Source organism: Guyanagaster necrorhizus (genome assembly GCF_019112545.1).
Source record: "Guyanagaster necrorhizus MCA 3950 unplaced genomic scaffold BT62scaffold_2, whole genome shotgun sequence".
Lineage (NCBI taxonomy): Eukaryota > Fungi > Basidiomycota > Agaricomycetes > Agaricales > Physalacriaceae > Guyanagaster > Guyanagaster necrorhizus.
In genome coordinates, this window is record NW_025064881.1 from 1,691,760 (window position 1) to 1,715,657 (window position 23,898).

The 23,898-nt window shown below is 47.5% G+C and overlaps 8 protein-coding genes across 8 annotated transcripts; 5 read left to right on the forward strand and 3 right to left on the reverse strand.

Annotated features, from left to right (window-relative positions):
* Positions 1-86: 86 nt before the first annotated feature.
* On the reverse strand, positions 87-2,951 carry BT62DRAFT_280975 (glycoside hydrolase family 27 protein). Its single transcript, XM_043180355.1, has 24 exons — positions 2,738-2,951; positions 2,677-2,688; positions 2,614-2,625; positions 2,349-2,564; positions 2,276-2,290; positions 2,144-2,223; positions 2,019-2,097; positions 1,900-1,960; positions 1,834-1,846; positions 1,725-1,786; positions 1,628-1,672; positions 1,558-1,574; positions 1,464-1,502; positions 1,318-1,406; positions 1,219-1,263; positions 1,111-1,163; positions 1,010-1,064; positions 872-958; positions 809-817; positions 649-762; positions 515-592; positions 379-465; positions 196-325; positions 87-121 (listed from the first exon to the last, which is right to left on the reverse strand). Coding segments are annotated over exons 1-24 (1,404 nt in total). The 5' UTR covers positions 2,742-2,951; the 3' UTR covers positions 87-119.
* A 54-nt stretch (positions 2,952-3,005) lies between these two features.
* On the forward strand, positions 3,006-4,475 carry BT62DRAFT_926299 (uncharacterized protein). The gene is made up of 4 exons (XM_043184999.1): positions 3,006-3,425; positions 3,479-3,617; positions 3,668-3,720; positions 3,768-4,475. The coding sequence occupies exons 1-4, from the start codon at positions 3,050-3,052 to the stop codon at positions 4,331-4,333; spliced, it is 1,134 nt and encodes a 377-aa protein (XP_043045585.1). The 5' UTR covers positions 3,006-3,049; the 3' UTR covers positions 4,334-4,475.
* A 254-nt stretch (positions 4,476-4,729) lies between these two features.
* BT62DRAFT_926301 (uncharacterized protein) lies at positions 4,730-11,455 on the forward strand. The gene is made up of 27 exons (XM_043185000.1): positions 4,730-4,895; positions 4,944-5,090; positions 5,140-5,220; positions 5,270-5,398; positions 5,447-5,597; positions 5,648-5,970; positions 6,019-6,189; positions 6,240-6,350; positions 6,398-6,502; positions 6,559-7,014; positions 7,070-7,379; positions 7,430-7,562; positions 7,614-7,864; positions 7,917-7,974; positions 8,023-8,815; positions 8,863-9,093; positions 9,146-9,294; positions 9,346-9,498; positions 9,551-9,626; positions 9,676-9,808; positions 9,862-9,950; positions 9,997-10,127; positions 10,175-10,380; positions 10,431-10,714; positions 10,767-10,891; positions 10,945-11,056; positions 11,110-11,455. Exons 1-27 carry the CDS (start codon positions 4,749-4,751, stop codon positions 11,353-11,355), a joined length of 5,301 nt encoding a protein of 1,766 aa, XP_043045586.1. The 5' UTR covers positions 4,730-4,748; the 3' UTR covers positions 11,356-11,455.
* Positions 11,422-12,868, reverse strand: BT62DRAFT_926302 (precursor to secretory protein Ssp120). The gene is made up of 8 exons (XM_043185001.1): positions 12,724-12,868; positions 12,644-12,663; positions 12,541-12,588; positions 12,413-12,488; positions 12,177-12,351; positions 11,679-12,120; positions 11,611-11,629; positions 11,422-11,563 (listed from the first exon to the last, which is right to left on the reverse strand). The coding sequence occupies exons 1-8, from the start codon at positions 12,838-12,840 to the stop codon at positions 11,519-11,521; spliced, it is 942 nt and encodes a 313-aa protein (XP_043045587.1). The 5' UTR covers positions 12,841-12,868; the 3' UTR covers positions 11,422-11,518.
* Positions 12,869-13,523: 655 nt separating this feature from the next.
* Positions 13,524-19,187, forward strand: BT62DRAFT_882231 (uncharacterized protein; the record flags this gene model as incomplete). Its single annotated transcript, XM_043182698.1, has 24 exons — positions 13,524-13,841; positions 13,900-13,959; positions 14,015-14,036; positions 14,084-14,186; positions 14,240-14,436; positions 14,486-14,543; positions 14,595-14,923; positions 14,982-15,460; positions 15,516-15,680; positions 15,733-15,998; positions 16,055-16,115; positions 16,171-16,195; positions 16,249-16,289; positions 16,340-16,398; positions 16,455-16,650; positions 16,700-16,864; positions 16,927-17,173; positions 17,227-17,904; positions 17,959-18,142; positions 18,198-18,265; positions 18,315-18,726; positions 18,780-19,018; positions 19,073-19,096; positions 19,153-19,187. The coding sequence occupies 24 exons, from the start codon at positions 13,524-13,526 to the stop codon at positions 19,185-19,187; spliced, it is 4,431 nt and encodes a 1,476-aa protein (XP_043045588.1).
* A 126-nt stretch (positions 19,188-19,313) lies between these two features.
* On the reverse strand, positions 19,314-21,068 carry BT62DRAFT_960121 (cytochrome-b5 reductase). Its single transcript, XM_043188532.1, has 7 exons — positions 20,770-21,068; positions 20,624-20,712; positions 20,359-20,573; positions 20,090-20,309; positions 19,988-20,039; positions 19,889-19,934; positions 19,314-19,814 (listed from the first exon to the last, which is right to left on the reverse strand). Exons 2-7 carry the CDS (start codon positions 20,663-20,665, stop codon positions 19,421-19,423), a joined length of 969 nt encoding a protein of 322 aa, XP_043045589.1. The 5' UTR covers positions 20,666-20,712; positions 20,770-21,068; the 3' UTR covers positions 19,314-19,420.
* On the forward strand, positions 20,726-21,432 carry BT62DRAFT_999853 (uncharacterized protein; the record flags this gene model as incomplete). The annotated part of the gene is made up of 5 exons (XM_043190848.1): positions 20,726-20,761; positions 20,815-20,914; positions 20,977-21,160; positions 21,211-21,273; positions 21,336-21,432. 5 exons carry the CDS (start codon positions 20,726-20,728, stop codon positions 21,430-21,432), a joined length of 480 nt encoding a protein of 159 aa, XP_043045590.1.
* BT62DRAFT_926305 (mitogen activated protein kinase) lies at positions 21,328-23,618 on the forward strand. Its single transcript, XM_043185002.1, has 13 exons — positions 21,328-21,582; positions 21,642-21,681; positions 21,740-21,758; positions 21,834-21,963; positions 22,027-22,070; positions 22,133-22,232; positions 22,287-22,334; positions 22,391-22,432; positions 22,490-22,676; positions 22,726-22,805; positions 22,867-22,945; positions 23,000-23,200; positions 23,254-23,618. Exons 1-13 carry the CDS (start codon positions 21,541-21,543, stop codon positions 23,358-23,360), a joined length of 1,119 nt encoding a protein of 372 aa, XP_043045591.1. The 5' UTR covers positions 21,328-21,540; the 3' UTR covers positions 23,361-23,618.
* The last annotated feature ends 280 nt before the right edge of the window (positions 23,619-23,898 follow it).

A 23,898-nucleotide genomic window follows, 5' to 3' on the forward strand; every position in this document is an offset into this window, starting at 1 on the left:
TTGGATCGGATGATGTGGTTTGTTAGAGTTGCGTCTCGTCGACAAACTAATTAACAAATCTGTATGACGTAGTAGAGCCAATGCTAATCGTACATAATACGTATTGACTGAGTCCAACATTCTTTGTTAGTCAAGGTACATGAGTACCGTTCTGATCAGTACACCAGTTGTCTGACCACGGTTCAATCGCCGCACATTTTGGAGTCAATCCTTCAGGTTCGTTACCGGCGTCCCTTAGCAACAACGCTACGACACCGTGAGGGGGAACAGCACGTGCAGTAAAGTTGCGGATAGCGGTTCCGTTGTCAGTGTGGGTCCAAAGATCCTGGGCAGGTCAGCGTAAGAATGGCAACGCGGCACTGGTGAATCGTAACTTACTCGTACGGCGTACTGCCTCCCTGACCGTATCCACGGGGATTCAGTCAAGTTGAAGAACATGTCCGTTGGTTCGTCCAAAGTGTTGATCTGGTATCAATGTAAGGCAACAGAGAGCGTCACTGTATCCACCACTTACTAGCATAAAAATTGTCCCCTTTTGACTGTCCCCACTCCAGTACTGTGCCGGATGCGTTTTGTTGAAGGTCCAGTCAGGCTGTTTTTACAGTGTAACATAAGGTATGGAAAATATGACAAGGAGGAACTGCTCACATTGACGCCCCATCGGAAAGGCGTCACACCAGGACCAACGACTGGATCTTGATTGATTGCGATGACTTCGGTATTCTTGAAGATGCTCAGCGTTTCTTGGGAGACCGAAGCAAGCTGCGAGAAAAATTAGGCAAGGCCACAAACAGGGTACTAAACTAACATAGGTCCCCTAATCAAAGGAAGTAACTTAGTGAATTGACATCGGCCACGAAGCGACACTTACGATGAGTAGAGGAGACTTCATGAAACTCCAAACCGTAAAATGGGTCTTGGACTCTTCATATGTGAGGTCGCCATTTCCGACTTCAAGCTGTAGATCTTTGTCAATACGTACAACAATGGTGCGCCTTTCACAACTCACGATGTCCATATCGTTATGGCCATAAAATTCTGACGCCCATGCATAGAAGGAGTTTCTAGATAACGTTAGCCCGCAAAATATGATTGAATTATTGGACCTACTGGTTGATGATACTTGCAATGGAAGGCCAGTTGGCACCTATATCATCAGTTGTCTGTGAAGAACGTAAATTGAAAAAGTCTAGACCGAGGATACGAGCAAACACCAACCCTCCAGGTTGGGCCTAGCTTACGTGCCCACAACCAGGGTTCCAGCTACAGCGGTCGTCATTAAATGGATCTGACTTTATGAGAGGCAAAAGGACTTGCACGACCCCACTGGCACAAAGACAAGAGCATTGGCGGCTTTCCAGTCGACTTGGCTAGGTCATTGATTGCGTTGGCCATTACAGTAAACTCTGACAGAAAAAAAAATTTTAATATCCCGCCACAGAACAGCCGTGAAAGACATTCACTGCCAATCATGCCCTCTCGAATAATCTCGTCGTAAGGTACTGGAACAAGACATAGTCATTGAAATAGCGCAATAGATGATGAAATACTACCTACCTGCACAATTGTCATACCTAGAGATTATGATATCAATATTGGATACGGACTCCGGTGAAAAGAGACTTACTTCAATAAGTCAAATCCCCAATCTTCATGGAACAGCTTTGCATCTCTGTTGATATGGGATGAATGTTCATAAGTATGAATGGTTCGAAGCAGCGAACCTTGCTTCATTCTGGAATGATCCCGGATAGTATTGGCACGTATACCAACCGGAATCCCCGTACTATAAGAAAGTTAATATATTCCGAAATTAGACGAGGTGCCTCATACAATTCCAGTTTTCCTAAACGGTTGTTAGTAGGTAGAAAACGGGGCGAAAATGCTGCAAACACCGACATCCCAAGTCCGTGAATATGATCGGTTAGTGACCTCATTCCAGAAGGAAAGCGCTCTTTGTCTGGAAAGATGGATCACTTTTACTGATGGGGCGTAGTGGGCATAGTAGAATCACGAACTGGCAACTATGTCTCCATCTACATTTCGTTTCTTCTCCGAATAGCAGTCGTCAAGGTTTACGTACTCGTAACCTACGTCCTGCACCTAGGTAAGCGCAGAGTCACAGCGAAGTAATCGGACTTACCCTCAGGCCAAGAGATACCATGAGGTCTGCAGTTTCAAGGATGAGGGTCTCATTGATATTGCACCAATATGCATTCCAGGCTAGTTGGCGCGTCAATATTTTCTGAAAGTTCTGTTATTTGCTACGACACACTGTTATATCCCATGACTAGCAAGGCACGCTGCGTTTCAGCATGTGCAAATTGGTCAGGACAAAGCAAACGCACATGGTAGTTTGCCAACTCTCAGATCGTCTGCTTCCTGTACAGGCACTTTCAATGTAGCGTACAAAACAAGCGTAACGGCTATTGAAACAATGAGCGCGAGTATGCCCCAGATAGCGGTGGCCTTGTTCGACTTTTCCTTCCGGAAGCGATCGCTGCGACGATTTGTCAAGTCCGTAGTTGACTCTCCATTGAGAAATGCGGTGGTTTCGTGGTCGTCTGGGGGTTATTGAGTTTGGAAAGCCATTTGCTTCAGGTTGCAACTTACCCGCATCTCCAGCTGTAACAGCTGTTCTGTGAGCAAGGCAGTGATAGTAAGTAGCTTACTCACTTAGTGAAGGAGCTGAATATAAGTCAGTAAAGGAGCGTGATATCAGTAAGAGACACCTCACCCATACTACTAAGTCCCAACCAGGCGAGACGTACGTATTCTCTGCTTTCAGACAGACTGCCGGTCTCGTTTAAGTTAATGAAAGGTGGTTACCAAACAATTTTATGCCTGCAGAGCTCGATATTCCAGTTAATTTCTGAATGTAATGCGTGTAGACGGATCCAAATCGACGCTGATGGTTGAAATATCGAAGCGAAGTGTGCTTCCGTCTTAAGTCCGGATTCGCACATTACGTCATGAAACAATTTACAGGCGTGAGAAACATTGACTTTCTTCCCTATTTTTTACATCATTGTCCGACGTGCACCTCACCATGGACGAAGATGTAGATATGGATGCTCCACAGATATCGACACTCAGGGAAGAGGTTACACCCCCGCCTCCTCAGCGTACGGGGATTCGTGTCAAGCTTGTCGTAGGCAAGAAAAACGCAGGTCCGACTGTTACCGTGCCATCGAAACGATCGCACACCGAAGATGAAGACGACGAAGACGAGGACCAAGAAGACCAGCTTATTGACGACGACGACGATGTCAGCGCTAAACCATCCAAGGCGCCTGCGCGTCCCGTAGAAACGACGCCTAAACGCAAGGCTCCGGTGAAGAGAAAGTCGAAGAAGATAGAGAAAAAGGGGTCAGAAGAGAAGCAGGAAAAACCGGTACCACTGCCTCCACCGCCTTCGTTGCCAGGTATGTTTTTCCTGTGTATCGCTGCGAAAAGTCGGTTTAAAGTTGGTATATAGAGGAAGGGTTTGACCCAAATCATATATCCTTGACTGTCGCCCCTCCAGTAGAGCCAGCATCGGCACCTCCCAAGGGCATGAAGAAGAAACCTGCAGCGAAGAAGGCGCCTGCGAAACCCAAAGCTACCAAACCTCCAAAGTTCATATCCTATATTTCATTTCTAGCTTCTTCGCTAATGGTATTTTTAGGGTGAAGAATGTCCTGCCTCAACTTGCTGACGATGCTGGCGTGCTGAGCGAAGGTGCGTGACGAGACTACTTGTACCGACTGTTCACTGATTTGGTATAGGGGGATTTACTGGCACTGCTGCTTCATCACCCGTAACGACTCATTTCGCTAATAGCCCTGACCCAGAACTAGGAGATGCTCCTGGCGAAGAAATCAACATTGAGGCCCTTCTTCTCCCAGTATACCCGCTTCCGACAAAACCTTTTCCCGTCCAACCTCCTCCCAAAATCAGTTCCGGATTTGCTCCTGTCATGCCGCTAGACAGGAGCGGTAAAAAAGTGCGATTATGGCGCGTAGCCAACAGAGAGATTCGAGGTATTGCTGGAGGTCGTTGGTTTGCTCACGCATGGGTTGGCGAAAAGGATTCGGAATACGCTGGTTCTAAAGCCAGCGAGGGCTCGTTGACTATTCCAAAGTTACCGGCTGTGCTTTCGGCATCAGGAAAGGGTAAAGGAAAAGTGAATAAAGCACTTTCTCTGACGGGGACTTCGCGGTCAGGATCACTTGTTCCTGAGGGGCCAACTATTCCTGGCGTCCGTAATCTCACAAAAATGCGAAATAGCATGCAGTTCCCACCACCGCCATCGTCCGAAGCAGGAGATTCTGATATGATGGGGCCGGGGTGATGGCCCATTATCTTACAGTATTCCGTATATAGCTTTGTATAACCATTCTTTCATTCCGGGGACTGTCGTTACTTGTTATCTATGCACTATATAATTTATTACAGCCTTATACTATTATCTCTATGTTGACATGACGTCGCAGCGCAGTTAGAATTGAGGTCACAGTGTGACGGCAATCGTACCGACGTTTCGACTTTTACTGGCTTCTCCGTACAGTCCAACGCTCTCAGCAACGTCGAGCATCCCGTGCCCAACGACGACGGCGCAACGGTCCGTTCTCTCTCGCTGTCATGGCGTCGACCGATTCCGTAGAAGCAGGCACGGCACCGAAGAATGGTTCCACGTGGATCTCTGAGAGAACGAGTGAACGTGGTGCGTCAGGCTTTCGCCGACTTTGCTAATCCGGAGGTGCTAAATGACAACTTCAGCCGCTGCCCAACAAGCATATGAATCGGATCCCAAGTACAAGAAATACACCCAGCAGGTCGAGAAATGCCTCAATTCGTTTGATAATGTACACGAATGGGCAGATTGTATCGCGTTTTTGAAGCAACTGCTCAAGGTGCGCTCATGTGTCGCCTTTTGTTTGATGTATATTCACTACGAACAGACCTTCCAATCGTACATGCAGTTCAAGGAGATCCCACGCAAGTTGGTTGTCGCAAAACGGCTGTCGCAGTGCTTGAATCCCGCTCTACCTACGGGGGTGCACCAGCGGGCATTGGACGTTTATGCTCATATTCTCGCAGTATTGGGGGTGAGGGCAGCACTAACATCGTATAACATTCTGCTAATGGCACATCCAGTCGGAAGGTCTCAGGCGCGATCTAGCACTCTGGTCATTTGGTCTTTTCCCCTTCTTTGAATACGCCGCAACATCCGTCAAGGTATGTTCTACACTACTTCACAGCGCGTCCGTCAGTGACGATTGTCAAGCCTACTCTCCTGAATCTGTATGACACGCACTATCTGCCGCTGCAAAGTGGCTTGCGTCCTGTAATGAAGTCATTCATTATAGCGCTGTTGCCCGGATTGGAGGAGGAGACTGGGGAATTCTTTGAAAAGGTGCGTCTTTCTCCAATGGTATTTCGACAACGCCTCATTCATGTATAGGTATTGAGTCTACTGGATCGTCTGTCTGGGGCCGTGTCAATGTCGTTCTTCTTCCAAAACATCTGGCTGGTCATGCTGACAACGCCAGCTGCCCGTGGGACATCCCTCAATCTTCTTTCACGTCGACTCCCGCGGTTAAGTAGTGATGAAGGTGCGCTATGCCTTTCACAGTTCTCTAACCCGTTGCTTAGCCTGAGTCAGATATATCGTCTATCATTGGCCAAGACATCGGGTTGATGATTCGTGCCTTTGCTGCTGCCTTGGAGGACGAGAACCTTCTGGTAAGAAGAGGAGCTTTGGATCTTCTACTGCAGTCTATGCGCTTGGATAGCGCGCCTCTGCGGAAGGCTCAAGGAGACGATCGTACAATTCTGATGAGGGCAGCAGTTTCTGTCGTACTTCGACGCGATCTCTCGTTGAATCGGCGGCTCTACACTTGGTTACTTGGACCTGACGAGAAAACGGAGCATCAAACAGCTTACCTACGAGCCAATGCGCTGACTCTGCTTAGCTCAACCTTGAAAGTAAGCCCTGCCAGATGAGCTTCATGCTGACAACTAACAGTGTGACAGGAGGAAATGATCTCGCCTTCCGGTGAATATTCCGAATCAAGGCCATTCAAGATTTTTATCTCTCTTCTTGATAAGTGGGAGATAGGCGCACCACTAACGGATGTCCTTGTATTTGACTCTTTCAAAGCCCTTAAAGGTCTGGTCGTGACGGGCACGGATGGTAGCGAAGATGTTAGACACACTCTCTTCTATTGACTGCACGCTTATTATTGCATTTTTAGGTGACTATGACAGCTAGCACTCTGTACGAAGCTGTGGAACCAGGCATCATATGGAAACAACTACTCCAGGCAGTATTTGATGAAATCATCAAAGACGAAGAGAAATGCGAAGTAAGCTTTGTGTGGCAAATTTCTGAGGGGATGCTGACCATTTTTAGGCGATTTCCATGGTCCAGTTCATCCTCAAAACGTTCTCCCAGGACGAGGAGATTCAGACCATTCATCTACCCGTAATATTCGCAGCTATCGTCGATCTCCTGCATGCAAGCCAGTCACCTTCTTTCAATATCATCTATGCTGACTGCGATGTTTCTTCTAGTTTCGACTGAGTAAAACAAAGTCCCCACCTTTATCCACCACCACCAAGGAAATTCTGTTACTCTTGGAGATTATATTACACCAGATCCCTCGTGTCGCTCTTATGCAGCGGCCAGAAGCAAACGAAGGGGACAGCTCTGTGAGAGATTCACAACGACCATACATCTTTGCTTGCACAGTTTACGGAATTGAGCCCCTTGCGATCGAGCCTGCCTCAACTTCTGGGTCTTTTAGCATTCCTTTTGCATCATCTTTCGAGAGCCTGGTATCCCTGAGCTCTATCTTCTCTCATAACTTAGTTTCGGCTGCAGAGAAGGTTGTTGCATTCCGTGAAGCGCTCTGTCAAACTCTTCTTCTCCTTGATGCGCTGGTCGGCAGACTTGGCACATCTATGATGAAGATTACGTGGCATCCTTCGCACTGGTTGTCGGTGGTCCTCGATTGTATCGGTCACGGGGTGAGATATACTTGTGAGTACGGCACAAAAACACTGACCAGCGTGAATTTGTTAGTCTGCCAATTTTACAACCGTGGATCGCACTGTGAGCCTTGTCGTTGCGTTGCATCACGCATCAGGGATGGAACCCAAGGTGCACATCGATGAACGGCCTACGATGTATAAAATGGTGATCAAGCTTCTTCGTTATCTTCGCTCGGATTGCGCAGCCTATCACGTACGGGTGGTCAATCTTATCTGGGCATTGGAAGCTGCCACTAAGAGACCACACGTTGAATCGATCCTGGCTCAAACTATGAATTCGCCCGAGTCTCGGAATGTTCAAGAATCGTATGAAGCATTTGGTATCCTGTGGAGATTAACAGGTTCGACTCTATAGACTTGAGGTACGAAGGATGGCTGATTCTTCCTCCAGAGGACAATCTCCTTCCCGGTTTTCGGTTCAAGGTCCCTATGATGATCGTTCTGGACACACTGAAAAACGATGACCCTAGTCTTCGGCGGATTGGCGAAACGTGGATGCGTTGTAGTCTCAAGTCCTATTTGAGGTGAGCAGGAGCAGGCATTTAGGATTTCTGTGTTACTGACATCATTTTCAGAGTGTTGGACCCGATCATCTTCGAACTGCTGGATCCTTCAATCCGGAGAGTGCCCAACACGGTAAAAGTTCGAGGCAAAGAACTGCAAGGGTTCGCTTATGGGCGCCCATTCGATCAGCGTTATACCCAACACTTGCTCGAGATGTTGCTATCAGTAATCCGATTTGGGGGACAAGGATTTGCCAAGACGGCGCGAAGCACATCCATCAAGCGTTCTCAGCATTCAGGGCTTGTTCAAAGGGTGCAGTCTGGTAGGTGATTCTTGTGTCATTTTCATGCATCACTAGCTGACATCTTAATCAGGAGGTTTCCCTGAGCAAGACGTCACCTATATGGAAGTGCTGGTGGACCTATTGCTTCGGTATGGGAAACATCTTTGCGTGAGTGTTTGGATCTAACGGACCGTCAGTTTCCTGCAATCTGAGCCTAGTGTGCCCTGGGCTCCCACGATGCAGCCTCAGAATGCAGTGATACATTCGACCACGGTGGACCTTCTTCAGACGATTGTTGCTCGCGGCGAAATAGAGCTTGTCGTGGTTGAATCCATCGAAGCAATAGTCATCGGAAAGCTCTATTATTGCATTCACACGAACAGACTGGACCTGCAGAATAAGCTACTTCACCTGCTCCATTCGGTGATCTCTGCATCTACCACTGACGATCTTGTCAGACTATTCGGAAAGCATAGACAAGGTGAACGACCTCCGGAGACCCTAACTACGTTTGACGGCACTCAGGAAATACAACCAAGAGCATACACTGTCAATCCTTTACTCATTCAAACCCTGATGGATGGCATATCTATTCCAAACAATAGGCCTGTTTTGCAGCACTGGCTGGACTTTGTTCTCATGGCCGTCCCTCAGTTCCAGCCCGCTCTACATGCAGTTATTGCTCCGCTAAATGAATGCATATGTCGCCAGCTTCAAACGTCGCTTAACAACCTTTTAAAAGCATCAAGCCATGACGACACATTTAGCGATGATACAAACTCCACGGTCACTGACGCAGAGTTCATCATGCTGCTGAATGGTCTTGAACGTCTCGTACTACTTAGTCTTGCATATACATCAGAACTGCTAAGTCCGGAGGAGGATTCAAGTGGGACAGAGAAGTCTGCTGAATCCGGAGGCATTCTTGGTTACGTTTCGACTGTCTTTAGCTCTGAGCATACGCAACAAAATGTGGATGAGCAGTTGACAGTTCGTCTCCGGTTAAATTCCTCTGCAATAGTTGACCACTTTCATAGGTTCGATCGCAAGGGTACCGCTCGCTACAAGATGCTGTGCAAGTTCTGTATTCGATATGGAGTTTGCTATGTTGGACAGATCCCGAGACACGTGCTCCGAAAGATGAATCGACATCTCTCATCTACAATCGCGTACGACTTCGCAGTCGCAGGGTACTTGAGCACCTGTTTCGAGTGCAGTCTCCTGAGGTGTTCGAAGCCATTGTGGATTGCTGGAACAAGGATGTTGGGGTATGCCGCATCGCTACCATTTATTGCTGAAGTGTCTTAAAAGCCCACCTAGACCACGACTATGTCGAGCTCGGGATTTGAGCTGACGGACATATTAATAGCCAATGCGCAGAGCGCGGTCCAGATGATATGTGACAGTATCTCAGGTCGCATTTCAGGCCTGTTAGAGAAGACGAAGAAGCAGACAATGAATCCCGAACTGTTGGCTCCCTTTTTCATGCTCTTTGGAAAGATGTACTAATGCTCGTGCAGAACCGATGGCGTGCTGTTTAGGTTCCTTGAGCAATATCTTCAGCGTCTTGAGGGTCCTTTGGCTGTGCAAGTTTGGAGCCGTTTTCTTCAATTGACCAAGGAAGTCATCGGTGGTGGAAAGGACTATAGATCACAGAGCTTTCCGACCCTAAGGTGTGTCATCCTGATTGCGCACCTAGTCCGTGTAATAAAAGTCAATCCCCAGATGTTTGACCGTTTTAGCGGATAAGTTGACGCAGACGACGGCCATAGAAGATAGGCGGATACGCAAGGACCTCCAGGTAAGATTGTTCCCTTTAGAGAGAGAGACTGTATCGAAACTTACGATAGGAAACTTTCGGAAAACTTCTCGACTCGTGCGTAATGTATGTTGGCCGATCATTCGACCAAGGATCTTGGATTCGGCGGACTACCAAAGAGGCTTTGGCCACCAATGGCAGAGAATCTCCAGCTCCACGTAACGGTGAGACACACGAAATCACATTTGACCATCAATTTACCAAGTATCAACTGTAGATGCAAAGATTGATGAAAAGCTCAATTCAAGTAACACCTCGCTAACGCCAGAACCGCCTAAGCCTGCCTCTAACGAAGTCATGATTCAGGTAAGAAAAACCCGTAAATATGTGTCGAGTTTTGAAGTTGGCATAGATCAATGACTTCATCGCGAAAACAATACTTCCGAACTTGCGGCGTTTCCTTGTAGACAATGACAAAGTTGCAGGAGCATGCAGCAACATCGTGTATTACATTGTCAATCCGGCCATGAAAGGTAAAACTAAGTAAGTAAAAAGATTTCAGATAGGTCACTTTACTCACTATCCTTCAGACCAATGGACGTTGATGCTACCACCGTTTCCATTCTACAACAAATGTCTAGGCTCCCTGCAGCGCTGAAAGCGTGGCGGACACCAATTTCAGATCTCTTGAACGATAACCGGGTATTCAATAGCACTGCAGAGGCTGCCGAGCCATGGAGACCTATAATGAAGTCTCTCTTCGATGCAGACAAAACTGCGTTTCCCGAATTACTTGGTACATATTCAGATTCATGTTTGCCTTTAGTACACGCTGACGTCTCACAGGCAAGGTGGCCACCGCGCCATCCACAAATATCTTTACGAATAGGGAGTATGAAATGTTGTTGCGGTCGCTCAATCTTCGTAGACTGTCCTTCGTGTTGTTCACCGGGGACAAGAATCATTTCCTAACACAGCTACCGTCAATACAAGAGAAACTGGTGGATATTCTTCGTAATGTGTCAGCCCCAAATGTCCAGAGTGACGTTTACCTCTGCATACGCGTCCTATTGTGCCGTCTATCCCCCCACAACCTCACCAGCTTCTGGCCAGTGATTCTCACAGAATTGGTATAGTTGTTCCCATCCGAAAACAGTTTGCCGCTGACTTTCGCCCGTATAGTACCGCCTCTTCGAACAAGTCATGTCTACGTTACCATCGGATGGATCAGACGACTTACAGCTGATATTGTCTGCTTGCAAGTTTCTTGATCTTCTGTTGGTCCTACAAACCGAGGAATTTCAAATGTGGGTACCTATCTCGGTCCGAATCACGAAGTTCACCTGGTGCCTTGTTCTAGTCACCAATGGATCTTCATAACCGATACAGTGGATGCAATATATCGACCAAACGATTGGTATCCAGAAGCGATGTTTGACCAGTTGGCTGAGATTGCTGGTAATCTACCCAGTGTATGTTTTTCCTTTCCTTGACTCAGCAGTCTAAATTTTTGACGACACCGTAGAATCCTGCGTCGCAGAACGGGTCAACTGACCTAGGCATTGGCGCAGCGTCATCATTCAATTCTCAGAGGGTGATGCGGCGCCCTTTGCTGAACAGGATCCATCAGATAGACAGTATACGTGATTTGGTTCCCTTCTTTTCTAGCATAAGTATGTCATCTTACGAGAGTGTCTACGCGAGTGGTGGTATCGTAGATTGGGAGGCGATAGAGAAGGGGTTAATGGATGATATGTTTGACGGACGGTAATTATTTAATGGGCTACTACATGTATTGATACCTTCCACTTTGCTTGTGATACCTTAATGCTATGTCTGTCCTCAGATATTTTATTAACATGCGACAGCTGGATCCGAAAACAAGAATAATCTAACAGTGGTATATGGAAATGAAAGGTTACATCGGAGTAGCACTAGAAATCATTCCAATTGCGTTTGAACTTGTACTGCATCCGATTCTGGTTAATCTCAGCGTGTTTGTAAGACGAAGAGAGAGCTGCTTTACCTTATAGGGCATGTTTTTACTGTGGTAAAGATAAGTAAGCGTAGGGTGGCGGTAACAAGCTGACATACCGCATTTTATCACCAGCATTTGACGGAGGCAGGTAACCTTCCTCTCCGGAACCCCACGCCCCCTTCTTATCGCCTTCCGACTTGGCACCACGGAATCTGACACCAGGATCTTGCTTTTCGGGGGGTGTCACTCTGGTGATTTTTGGCTTGGGAGCTTCTCCTTGGGGAGTGGCATTTTCGTATTGCTCGTCATGAGGATGGGGCGCAACCAGTGGTTCTTGATCTGCTCCTTGCATTTGGACGTGCTCTTCGGGAGGGGGCTCATGGGATCGTAAAACCTCCTCAACTGTAATTCCTTGGTAGGCCGCCTCTTTCTCCGCTTCTTTAAGCTCGATGTCCTCATGGTGGGCAAAGTGTTCAATGTCTTCCGGGTGAATATATGCTTCGTCAACTTGAGTTTCGGGAGTATTATGAAATTCTTCTTCGTGGTGCAAGAAAAACTCTTTGGACGTATACTCTTAGGAACGGGATGATGATAAGAGCTGGGTAGGGACTGACCGCTCTCGACATCGTAATGGTGACCTTCTGCACCCAGGTCATCGAAGTTTGGCAAGCCACCAAGTCCAACATCTGCAAGCTCTTTTGCGGTAATCTTTCCATCCCCGTTCTTATCAAGCTTTTCGAGTACGACCTTTACTATGTGGTCCGCCTTTTCTTGATGCTCTATATCATCCTATGACGCAAATGTCAGTCAGGCTGCCTGCCTATTGTCGAGACTCGGAGAGCGAACGTACCTTGGACTTCTTTTGAGAATAGACGTGATGAACACCGTAGATAGCTTGAATCTCGTCTTTGTCCCAGTGCCCATCCCTGAGAGACTCGATTCAACACCGTATCACGAGACACAAGTGAATGTACATACCGGTCGAGATCGTGGATCTGGAAGAAACTGTTCGAGTCAAAAGATTCTCTGTAGAGGTACATTCAGACTTCAACTTGGCACATAATGAGTACGACTGACTCACATATGGTGCTCCTTTGCCATCTGTAAGAGAATCAGTGCAACTACCCACATTGATATTGGTATTGGCAAATGAGAACTTACGTGTCTTTGTGCATACTCCTGCACAGACTCACCATCAGCAGGACCATCATGGCTGTGTCCGTGTCCAAGGACGCTGAGGGAGGAGGATATTAGGGAAAGAAAGAGTGAAGCCCTCATCGCTACAGGTGAATGAACGTGAGTAGCATGTGCCATGTGCTGTTCAATGCGGTAATCTTAGTCAGTGTTCCCACGCCCACATATGGACACGATGTTGAGTGCAAGGTTGCGAGTGAACGTATGCGACGCCAACGACTTGACATTCCCAGATAAGTATAGATTTCTTGCTGCGCGGAAAATCTAACACGATGTGGCGCTGACATGGATCCGTAAGCATTTTTCTGTGATTTCGGGACTTAAAAAGCTTTCAACCAACAGATCCCTGCCTGTTTTACGATGTTGAATTTACGTGCATGGGGCCGTGTTCCGCGGTGCGGTACACGGCCCACGCACATTTCAATGTCACGATCATGCCGTTGGCAGTCGGTTGCGAATTTTGACTCGTCTGGCATCGCATCCCTGACTCGTTGGATGCCATCCTCCCTCCAGTTGCAAATCGCGTCTCATTACTGTAACATACTTCCTCGTAAGCCCTCTTTGAATCGAAGAATCCAACCATACCATCATTTTGGCAGGGAAGAAGCAAAAAAACTTGGGTGTAGATTACCGATCAGACTGCAACATGGCCGGGACCGGACCGGCCATGAGTCACTTCTTTGCTTCTCTGCGAAGCCCGCGAAAAAATATTATAAATATGGAGATTTATCATCCAATGATATTAGTTGTCAGTACACCCTCCCTTCATGTCCTCTCCATTTCTCCACCCCGGCTCCTCGCCAGTGGATGGAGCCACTTTGAACGAGGTGGAAACTCAGCCTTCCAGTCGCGACGAAACCGAAGCACATGTCGACGTCGACAGGGCCGAGCAGGAATTCAATGCCCTCTCACGGCAACTGACGATTCGCTCTGAAGGCGATGGCGAGAACAACAAATGGAAGACCGCATCAGCGAAGGACCTTGAAAAAGGTGTGAGCGCGATCACCGAAGAATCTAGGTTTGACCTACGTGAATACTTGACCTCTTCCAATGACGCCAACCAAAATGCCGGAATAAAACACAAAGTTTGTCTCCAGAATTTTTCTCCTTACTCTCCTGGATTAACTGGGTCGAACATAATAGCACGTCGGTGTTACATGGGAAGACCTTCAGGTTGACGTTATCGGCGGCATCGATAGCAAGGTTTGTCATGGATTCGATAAGTTTCTAGTATTTTCTAACTATGTTGACTCCGTAGATATACGTGGGGACTTTCGGAGGTTCGCTTACTTCCGTCGTGCTTTTCGTAAAACTAATGTTAGGAAAGGTGCAATCGTCTCTTTCTTTCTCACACCTTTTCTATGGATATGGTCTCTCTTTGCCCCGTTTTTCCCTTCAAAGAAATTACCAATCCGTCCCATTCTTCACAAGTGCGCATGCTCTCATCAGACCAATTTTCCAGCCTGACACCTTGCTCTTGTAGGTCCTCGGGTGTCATGAAACCCGGTGAAATGTGTCTGGTTCTCGGTTGTCCTGGTTCTGGTTGCACTACGTTCCTCAAAATTATCGCCAATCGTCGAGAAGAGTATGCAAATGTCTCAGGGGAAGTTCTTTACGCAGGCATGTCTTCCCAGGAAATGGGTAAATACTACAAAGGGGAAGTCGTATACAATGAAGAAGGTACGCCGCTAATATAAGTATTTAACACTGTTCTGACCTTTTGTCAAAGATGATCGTCACATCGCAACCTTAACTGTTGCTCAGACCCTTTCCTTTGCACTGTCTACGTGAATATGCTACTCTCGTTCAATTAAGCATTTACTGAAATGCCGTTCTAGCAAGACCCCTGGTCCCAATGGCCGTCTGCCTGGTGTGACACGTAAAGAGTTCGACCAAGAAGTCCAAGACACTCTCCTCCGAATGCTGAACATTTCTCACACCAAACAGACTTTGGTCGGAGATGAGTTCGTACGTGGTGTATCTGGAGGTGAACGTAAACGAGTCAGTATCGCGGAAATGATGGCAACTCGTGCCCGAGTCCAGTCCTGGGACAACTCCACTCGTGGCTTGGATGCTTCAACTGCTCTTGACTTCTCGAAAAGCTTACGGATCATGACCGATGTTTTGGGGCAAACCACGTTTGTCTCTCTCTATCAAGCTGGTGAAGGTTGGTAATCCTGGGAACAATTTCCATCCGCTTTCCTTCATTGATTATTCTATTTTAGGCATCTACAACCTCTTCGACAAGGTTTTGGTGCTAGATCAAGGACGACAGGTGTTCTTTGGTCCCCCAGCTGAAGCCCGCGCTTATTTCGAAGGCCTTGGGTACAAGCCTCTTCCCCGACAAAGCACTCCAGATTACCTCACGGGCTGTACGGATCCCAACGAGCGCCAGTTCGCGACTGGACGCTCAGCGCGTGACGTTCCGTCAACTCCAGAAGCTTTGGAGGCTGCTTTTCGCTCTTCCATTTACGGTCAAGCCCTCGATGAGTCCTTGTGGAAATACAAGTTGTACCAAGAAACGGAGAAAGCAGACCAGGAAGCTTTTCGTACTGCTGTGATGGCGGATAAAAAGAAGGGCGTGTCGAAGAAGAGCCCTTACACTCTCGGTATGCTTGGACAGGTTCGTGCGTTGGCAGTTAGGTCATTCCAGATGAGGATGCAAGACAAGTTTCAACTGATCACTAGCATGTCATTATCGACAGTGAGTTCTCAATGCATGTGTTCCCATCACTTCTTAACCTAAACTATGTCCTCAGATTTTGGCCCTTGTGATTGGTGGAGCCTACTGGAATCAACAACTGACTGCAGCTGGCGCGTTTACTCGCGGCGGTCTGATCTTCGCGGCTTTGCTGACGACATGCCTTGACGCTTTTGGTGAATTGCCCATGCAAATGCTAGGAAGACCCATCCTCCGGAAGCAGGTCCGTTAGCGTCACATTTTTCATTGATTTATTGTGCCAACTTCATTGTCAGACAAGCTACAGCATGTACCGACCTTCGGCGACCGCGTTGGCCAATACCATTGCCGACCTCCCTTTCTCCGCCGTTCGGGTGCTGATCTTCAACATAATCGTCTATTTCATGACAAATCTCGATCGTTCGGCGGGCGCATTCTTCACGTTCCACCTCTTCAACTATGTAGCCTACTTGAGTATGCAAGGGTTCTTTAGGACGTTCGGGCTGTTATGCCAAAATTTCGATGTTGCGTTCCGCCTGGGAACATTCTTCATCCCCAATTTGTGAGCCTTTGTTCATTCTTATCAAACCTCCAGATTTTCTCTGACCAGTGATTCAGCGTCGAATATTGTGGGTACATGCTTCCTGTAACAAGCATGAAACGATGGTTGTTCTGGATCGTAAGTGTTGCTCAAGCCTACTCTAAGGAAAGGATCATTAATTCCGTTTCACTAGTACTACATCAACCCGATTTCATATGGTTAGTACTGTGTGATAATGTCGTTGTCCCCATCTTCTAACACTCGCAAACAGCATGGCAAGGCTGTATCGAGAACGAATTCATGCGTCTCAACGTGAGGTCTCTTTTCACCTCCATTTTACGCATCTCATACGATCTTGGCAGCTTCTATGCAATGGAGATTATGTCGTTCCTAGAAATGGGCCCGGAATGACGAAGTATCCGTATGTACCAATATCTATTCATATTTCCGCCATTACTAACACACAGCCGCCATTAGCACTGAACTTGGTCCTAATCAGGTTTGCACCATCTTCGGAGGTGTTAGCGGGAGCGACTTCGTTCGCGGAAAGGATTATATCAGTGTTGGGTATGGTCTCGATTCCAAGGATATATGGAGGCGTTGTCTTCTTGTCCTCATAGGGTTTATGATCGCGTTTCAGATAACCCAAGTTATTGCGTTGGAGTACTTCCCCGTGGGTAAATTTCCGTTGACCGTGAAATGGAAGTGCTGATTAGTTATAGCAATACAATGTTAGCTTGTCGGTCAACATCTTTGCCAAAGAGGACGAAGAGACTAAGAGGCTTAATGCTGCTCTTCGTGAGAAGAAAGTCGCCCAGGGCAAGGCTAAGGAGATCGGCAGTAAGGAATCTGACCCAGAACAAAACAAGAAGCCGGAGACTACGTATGTGTTTAAATGCACAACGCATTTGGTAGCTCACATGCGAATAGAGCTGTCCGTTCTCACAAGAAGACATTCACTTGGGAGAAACTCAACTATGTGGTCCCTGTTCCCGGCGGCTCGCGCCGTCTATTGCACGATGTGTACGGCTATGTTAAGCCAGGGACTTTGACAGCACTTATGGGTGCGTCAGGCGCCGGAAAAACTACATGTTTGGATGTCCTTGCTCAAAGAAAGAATATTGGTGTCATCACTGGAGACGTTTTAGTCGATGGACGTCCTCTTACTTCTGATTTTGCCCGAGGTACCGCGTATGGTCAGTCGGTCTCCCTCTCATTTTATGCCTTATTTTGACATCGTTGCGCCCAGCCGAACAAATGGATGTCCACGAGGGTACCGCGACTGTCCGTGAGGCCATGCGCTTCTCCGCATACCTGCGTCAACCCGCTGAAGTACCCGAATCCGAAAAGGACGCATACGTCGAAGAGATCATCGAGCTTCTGGAGCTCCAAGATCTCTCCGAAGCTCTGGTGTTCAGTCTCGGCGTCGAAGCACGCAAGCGGCTCACCATCGGTGTAGAACTGGCTAGTAAACCCGAGCTCCTCCTTTTCCTGGATGAACCAACGTCTGGTTTGGATGCCCAAAGTGCTTGGAATCTGGTTCGGTTCCTCCGTAAACTCGCTGACCAGGGCCAGGCCATTCTTTGTACCATCCATCAGCCGTCCTCGCTTCTCTTTGAGAGCTTCGATCGTTTGTTGCTTCTCCAGAGCGGAGGCGAGACTGTTTACTTTGGCGATATCGGAGCGGATTCGCATATCATTCGAAGCTACTTTGCTCGTCACGGCGCCCTTTGCCCTGCCAATGTCAACCCGGCCGAGTTCATGCTGGACGCTATAGGTGCAGGCGTTAGCCCCAGGATTGGTGATCGTGATTGGAACGATGTATGGTTGGGTTCGCAGGAGTATCAAAATGTCCGCGCTGAGATCGATGCAATTAAAACCAAGGCCCTCGCTATCCCGGAGACCGACCAGAAGATGCTTAGCACTTGTGAGTTTGGCATCTCTTGATTTCAAACTAAGGCTCGCACTAAATTGTTTCCAGACGCGACATCTTTCTTTTACCAATTGCGCTTGGTCGTCAAGAGGAACAACATGGCACTTTGGAGATCCCCGGATTATATTTTTACCCGCCTTTTCGTGGTTACCTTCATTTCGCTTTTCGTTTCTTTGTCATTCTTGCAATTAGGCAACAGCGTTCGAGACCTGCAATTCCGTATTTTCTGCATGTGAGTCCTCTATTATTTCTCCATTCAGAGTCTCTCTCTGACTTTATGGTCAAAGTTTCTGGGTTCCTATCCTTCCTGCCATTGTCATGGCTCAGATAGAACCCCTATTCATCGCAAACCGAAGTAATATCATCCATTTCGTCATCTGCACCTCTGCTCACTTGTTTGTTAGGGATATTCATCAGGGAGTCCTCTAGCCGCATATACTCTCCCTATGTCTTTGCGATAGGTCAATTGATCGGCGAGCTTCCGTATAATATTTTGTGTGGTATCGTCTACTGGGTGCTCATGGTCTACCCCACGGGTTTCGGAAACGGCAGCGCCGGAATCAACGGGACTGGCTTCCAACTCTTGGTGATCCTGTTCTTCCTGGCCTTTGGTGTCTCGTTGGGGCAACTAGTTGCGGCGATTTCCCCCAGTGTACAGGTTGCGGTGCTGTTCAATCCTTTCATTACGTTGGTCCTGATGACGTTCTGTGGTGTCACTATCCCGTACCCCACGATGATCAACTTCTGGAGGAGCTGGATGTATTATATCAGCCCTTATACGTGGAGTATCTCTGCTATGGTTGCTACTGAGCTCCAGTAAGATTTGAATCGCCTGGATTGTTATATTACTAACTACTGTTGGTGTGTAGTGGTCTTGTTATCCGGTGCAAGAGTGATGAATTCTCGGTGTTCCAACCCCCTTCAGGCGAGACCTGTTTCTCTTGGGCCGATGACTTTGTACAAGCGTTTGGTGGGTACCTCGATAACCCCAACTCTACGGGTTCCTGTCGCTATTGCCAATACTCTATCGGTGACGATTACTATACACCTCTCAATATGAACTACTCGGACAGGTGGAGGAACGTTTTCATTCTGTTTGCCTTCTTCGGTGAGTCTGGTTCCACTGCTTCCGGCGTCTTTATACTGAAGAAAGGCCTTCTAGTGTTCAATGTTTTGGCTACAATAGGTGAGAATAATTTTGTGTCTGTATAGTAAAGGACAGGTTTTAATAGCATTTTCTAGTTGCATCACGTTTCTTACGATACGCAAAGCGCTAACGAGTGCATGCCTAGAGATACATAGAATTTATGAACGTACACCTACCTACCCTACAGCTTTATCAAATTTCCGGCAACATGTTTCTGTTCAGGAGCTACGCCGGGTTGACATCGGATAATGAATCTTCCTTCTGGCACCAGACTGATATGTGGTTCCCAAAACATTGTACAAGAACAAACTTCCGCAAGTGTGCAGATCTTTCAATTGTATCTAGGAAAGCCCGTCTGACTATCTAAAACTTGAAAACCTGGTCCTCAGTGTATCCTAACTCCTTGAGAGCGCCACTCAACTCTCCCTGCTTGAACCCATCCTTCTTCCCTGCCAATGCAGCAACCTGACCGGGAGGTCCGCATACGAACACCTTCACTTTCTCGTTCAAACTCGCGGGTGCAACATATTTCTTGAGCAAGTCCTTGCTGATGAATCCGGTCGGACCCGTCCACCCAGCAGGGGGCTTATCAAGAGCGTAAACGACCTGAAGATTGTTAGGGTAACTTTTCTGCAGGGTATCCAGCTCGGGCCGCAAGAGGATATCGGCTTCCGTGACATTTGAGTACACAAGGGTGAACTTGGTGCGATTCGCGGGATCAGGAAGGGCGTGGCTGATGACTTGGTACAGGGGTGTGCTGACAGAGGGGAGTTGTTGGTTAGTAAGTGGGATGTCATGGGAATTAGTAATGGAAAGGTCGTTTCTGCTTACATTCCACTGCCTCCGCCAATGAGGGTGACTTCGTCGAACTCGTTATCTTTTGTAGAGTTAGTGGAGTCCATAGGGGTGGAGGAAGGAGATTGGACGTACGCTTGTAAGGCCACTTGGGAATGGGGCCTTTGACGGCAAGGGTGTCACCCTCCTACATGGAATATAAAGCCAGTTAACGCTTGGATCGACGATACCACGTACCTTGAGAGAGTGAATATGTTTCGACGCGTTGCCATTCTCGTATTTCTTTACGAGGAGAGAGAGTACACCTTTTTCGTCAGGCTGGGAGATGGGAGTGTACGGGCGAATGATAGATTTGCCGTTGGCGTCTACGAGCGCGGTGGGATCAGAAGACTTGATGACGAGACATGAAGCGACAGGCAGAAGGGATGCTTCGTTGTTGGGGAGCTCAAAGACGAAGCTATCCTGCTAGGTAAGTAAAACTCCAACCGCAAGTGCGCAACACGCACGTAGATGTGTTGTGGTTGTAAGGAATGATTTTCTTGAGCTTGAAGTCTACAAAGTTGTTGGGATCTAGAGGACTCTTCTCCTGAGTCGACATCGTTGCTTGGGTTTGGTTCAGGTAGAAATATGCACCAAGTCCGACTACACCCGCACCGAGAAAGTAATAAGGCGAATTAGAGGATTTCTCGGCTGAGGCACCTGTAGAATACGCTCGACGCGTCTGAATATTGGTTGGTATTGGACTAAAGAGTACACAGAAAAGGGTCTTACGAGGAAACGAGCCGAGGCGGTAGCAGATCTGAGGAATGACATCGTATTTGACGTTTAAGTAGATTTTTCGAATTCTATCCCGTTGATTCCTAAGCAAAAAAGATGGCGTCATCCAAAGTAAAGTGTTGCAAGAAAAAGGTACATACGCTGAGTATAGAATCTTAGTGATATATTTCTTTCTAGATTTCTAGGCTGCTCGTTGCGGGCGATGGAAAGGAGCCGAGTTCAGCCGCGGACCAGAAACGGATGGTGCCGACGCAGGACTGCGCCATGCAAGTAGCTGGCTGCTTCGTGCACTCAGGACCGATTCTGGATTGCGCAGACCATCATGCAGTAAATGCTCAACGCGATAGAAGCACGCTTTTTCGTCTTCATTCGGGACCGATGGAGCATCTTATCATGGGAAGTCGCGGATATTTTAGAAACAATTGCGAATCACGTCGACCAAAAACTTATGCAAGACGGCAGCGGCATCCCAGAGCTCAACAAAAGTGGCTGCTACCGAAGTTGCGGTCCCGCATGCACAAAAAGTTTTTCGTATGTAAGATTCATTCAATTCAACACGAAATGTCAGCCGGTACTCTCAGGCTCGAATTGATGCATGAAGTCACCATCCGACTCGCGTTCGATTTTGTGGCGTCCCCTGCAATGTCAGTATCTAAGCGAGCATCATTTGCGTCATACAATAGCTTCTGTGACGATAAAAAAAAAGAGAAACGAAAGAAAACATCGAACTTCGCGTTGAAAGCGTCGGCCTAGGCCTGCAGGAATTCATTTTATCAAGTGTAGGCGGAAGCGAGGGCAACTGAGTGAGATTTTCGTCGATCGAATGCGGTAATCCCTTTTACGGTCACGGACCTACTGCACCTCTTTACAACAGGCGTCCATCATCCTTCCCTTTCTCCCCCCCCCCAGTCATGTCCTTTGTCAAGCTTTCAATCTTTGGGACTTCCTTCGAGGTCTGCGCTCATTGCTCGCGGCGTTGTAGACCTACTCTTGACCTCCATCGATATCGCAGGTTACCACTCGTTATGTTGATTTGCAGCCCGTTGGAATGGGTCAGTCTCCTTTATTTGTCCTATCGCCCTTTTCACCGTCTGACTTCTCTTCTTTCAGGCGCATTTGGTCTGGTCTGGTACGTTCATCCGTGTCCAAGGGGCTACTGGAGCTACCCTAAGGTGAAGAGACATCCTTAACATAAATTCCGTAGCTCGGCCAAGGACCAGCTAACAGGTTCTTCCGTGGCGATCAAAAAGATAATGAAGCCGTTCAGTACGCCTGTGTTGAGCAAGAGGACGTATCGAGAATTGAAACTGCTAAAGCATATCCAGCATGAGAACGTAAGTCAGCCGCTCCTTTCAGTATTCACGTCGTCCTGAATCCCAGGTGCTTCTGTCATACAGATCATCAGCCTGAGCGATGTGTTCATTTCTCCCCTTGAAGATCTGTGCGTTACGCTCGTGTCTTTCGAAGTCTTGTCCTAATTGATTGACCCTATCTCCTGTGCAGATATTTCGTAACAGAGCTCCTGGGTACCGATCTCCACCGACTACTCACCTCGCGGCCTTTGGAGAAACAGTTTATCCAGTATTTCTTATACCAGATTCTAGTGTGCACTTTTACAGTCGGAATGCATCTCTTTGCCTAACCCTATTCTCCATAGCGTGGCCTTAAATACGTCCATTCTGCCGGTGTCGTCCATCGAGACCTCGTGCGTACTTCCGACCGGCATGACCTGTGCTTTGTCTGATGACGTCGTGATGATAGAAACCAAGTAATATCCTCGTGAACGAAAACTGTGACCTTAAGGCATTTATTTAACGGCTTCTACCGCCACGCTATTCGCTGACGCGAAGGACCATATAGATCTGCGACTTTGGCCTCGCACGAATTCAAGATCCTCAAATGACAGGCTACGTGTCCACTCGATACTATCGAGCCCCTGAGATTATGTTGACTTGGCAAAAGTACGACGTTGCGGTCGACATATGGAGTACAGGGTGTATATTTGCAGAGATGCTGGAAGGGAAGCCGTTGTTCCCGGGGAAAGATCGTAAGCTGGTGTATATGAGTTCCATATGCATGCTAACAGATATTCTTAGACGTGAACCAGTTCTCGATTATTACAGAGCTTCTTGGGACTCCTCCAGATGATGTCATTGAAACTATCGCTAGTGAAAATGTGAGTGGCACCTAACTCTGTCGTAATGCTTACAGGCTGATGAACATCTTTACCCGTTCAGACACTGAGATTTGTGCAGAGCCTACCCAAGCGAGAACGAGTTCCTTTCAGCTCGAAGCTCAGAACTACAGATCCAGATGGTACGTTCGAACATATCGGTACGCGATGATCGTGTGTAACACGAATTCTCGTAGCTATCGACCTTCTCGAAAAAATGTTGGTCTTTGACCCGCGGAAACGAATAGACGCGACTGAATCGCTGGCTCACGAATACGTTGCGCCTTACCATGACACCAGTGACGAGCCCGTAGCATCAGAAAAGTTCGACTGGAGTTTCAATGACGCCGATTTACCAATTGATAACTGGAAAGTCATGATGTACTCTGAAATTTTGGGTAGGTTTTGCTGGATGTCCAACGAATTTCATGTGCTAATCGTCCTGTGATAGATTTCCATCAAGTCCCAGACCCCGGCCCTTCAGGTGTACCCGAGGGCGCATTAGCAGGACCAGACATTCCAATACCAACAGGAGAGACTGTCACCGCAGCAGATTAAATCCCTCCCTCCCCTCTTCCGCTGTGTGTTGTTCTTTTTCTTTCTAGAAGTCGTCTTTATATCCTTACTTTTCCCCATGCACGGACCGGGACTTACACGTAGTTCCATCATTGGTATACCTTATTGCCCTGGTGGGAAATTTACTCTAGTTTCACGAAGAAGCAAAGATATGTATCTCGTACTTGCCATGAGGAAGAATACAGTATTATACACGTACAATGTAGGATTTAATGCGAGCGTCTAAGTACATGTTGGAGGATTCGGAGGAACCGAGGGAACGTGAATCAAACATGCAATGTGTGAAATTATAGCGTTATTCTCCCAATGTGCGGAGGTTTGGTATTAATTCAGAATGCTAGTCAGAGGGCATTGAGACTGAACTCATGATTAAGAGATTGGCAACGTACCCAAGTTCCTGTCATCATCCAGGGATTGGAATTACAGTTCGCTGAGGGACTGAGATATTAAAGTCGCCCTTCAACGACACTGGATGTACGGAACAGCGAAATGACAAACCTGTATCAAACCGATTCTCTCT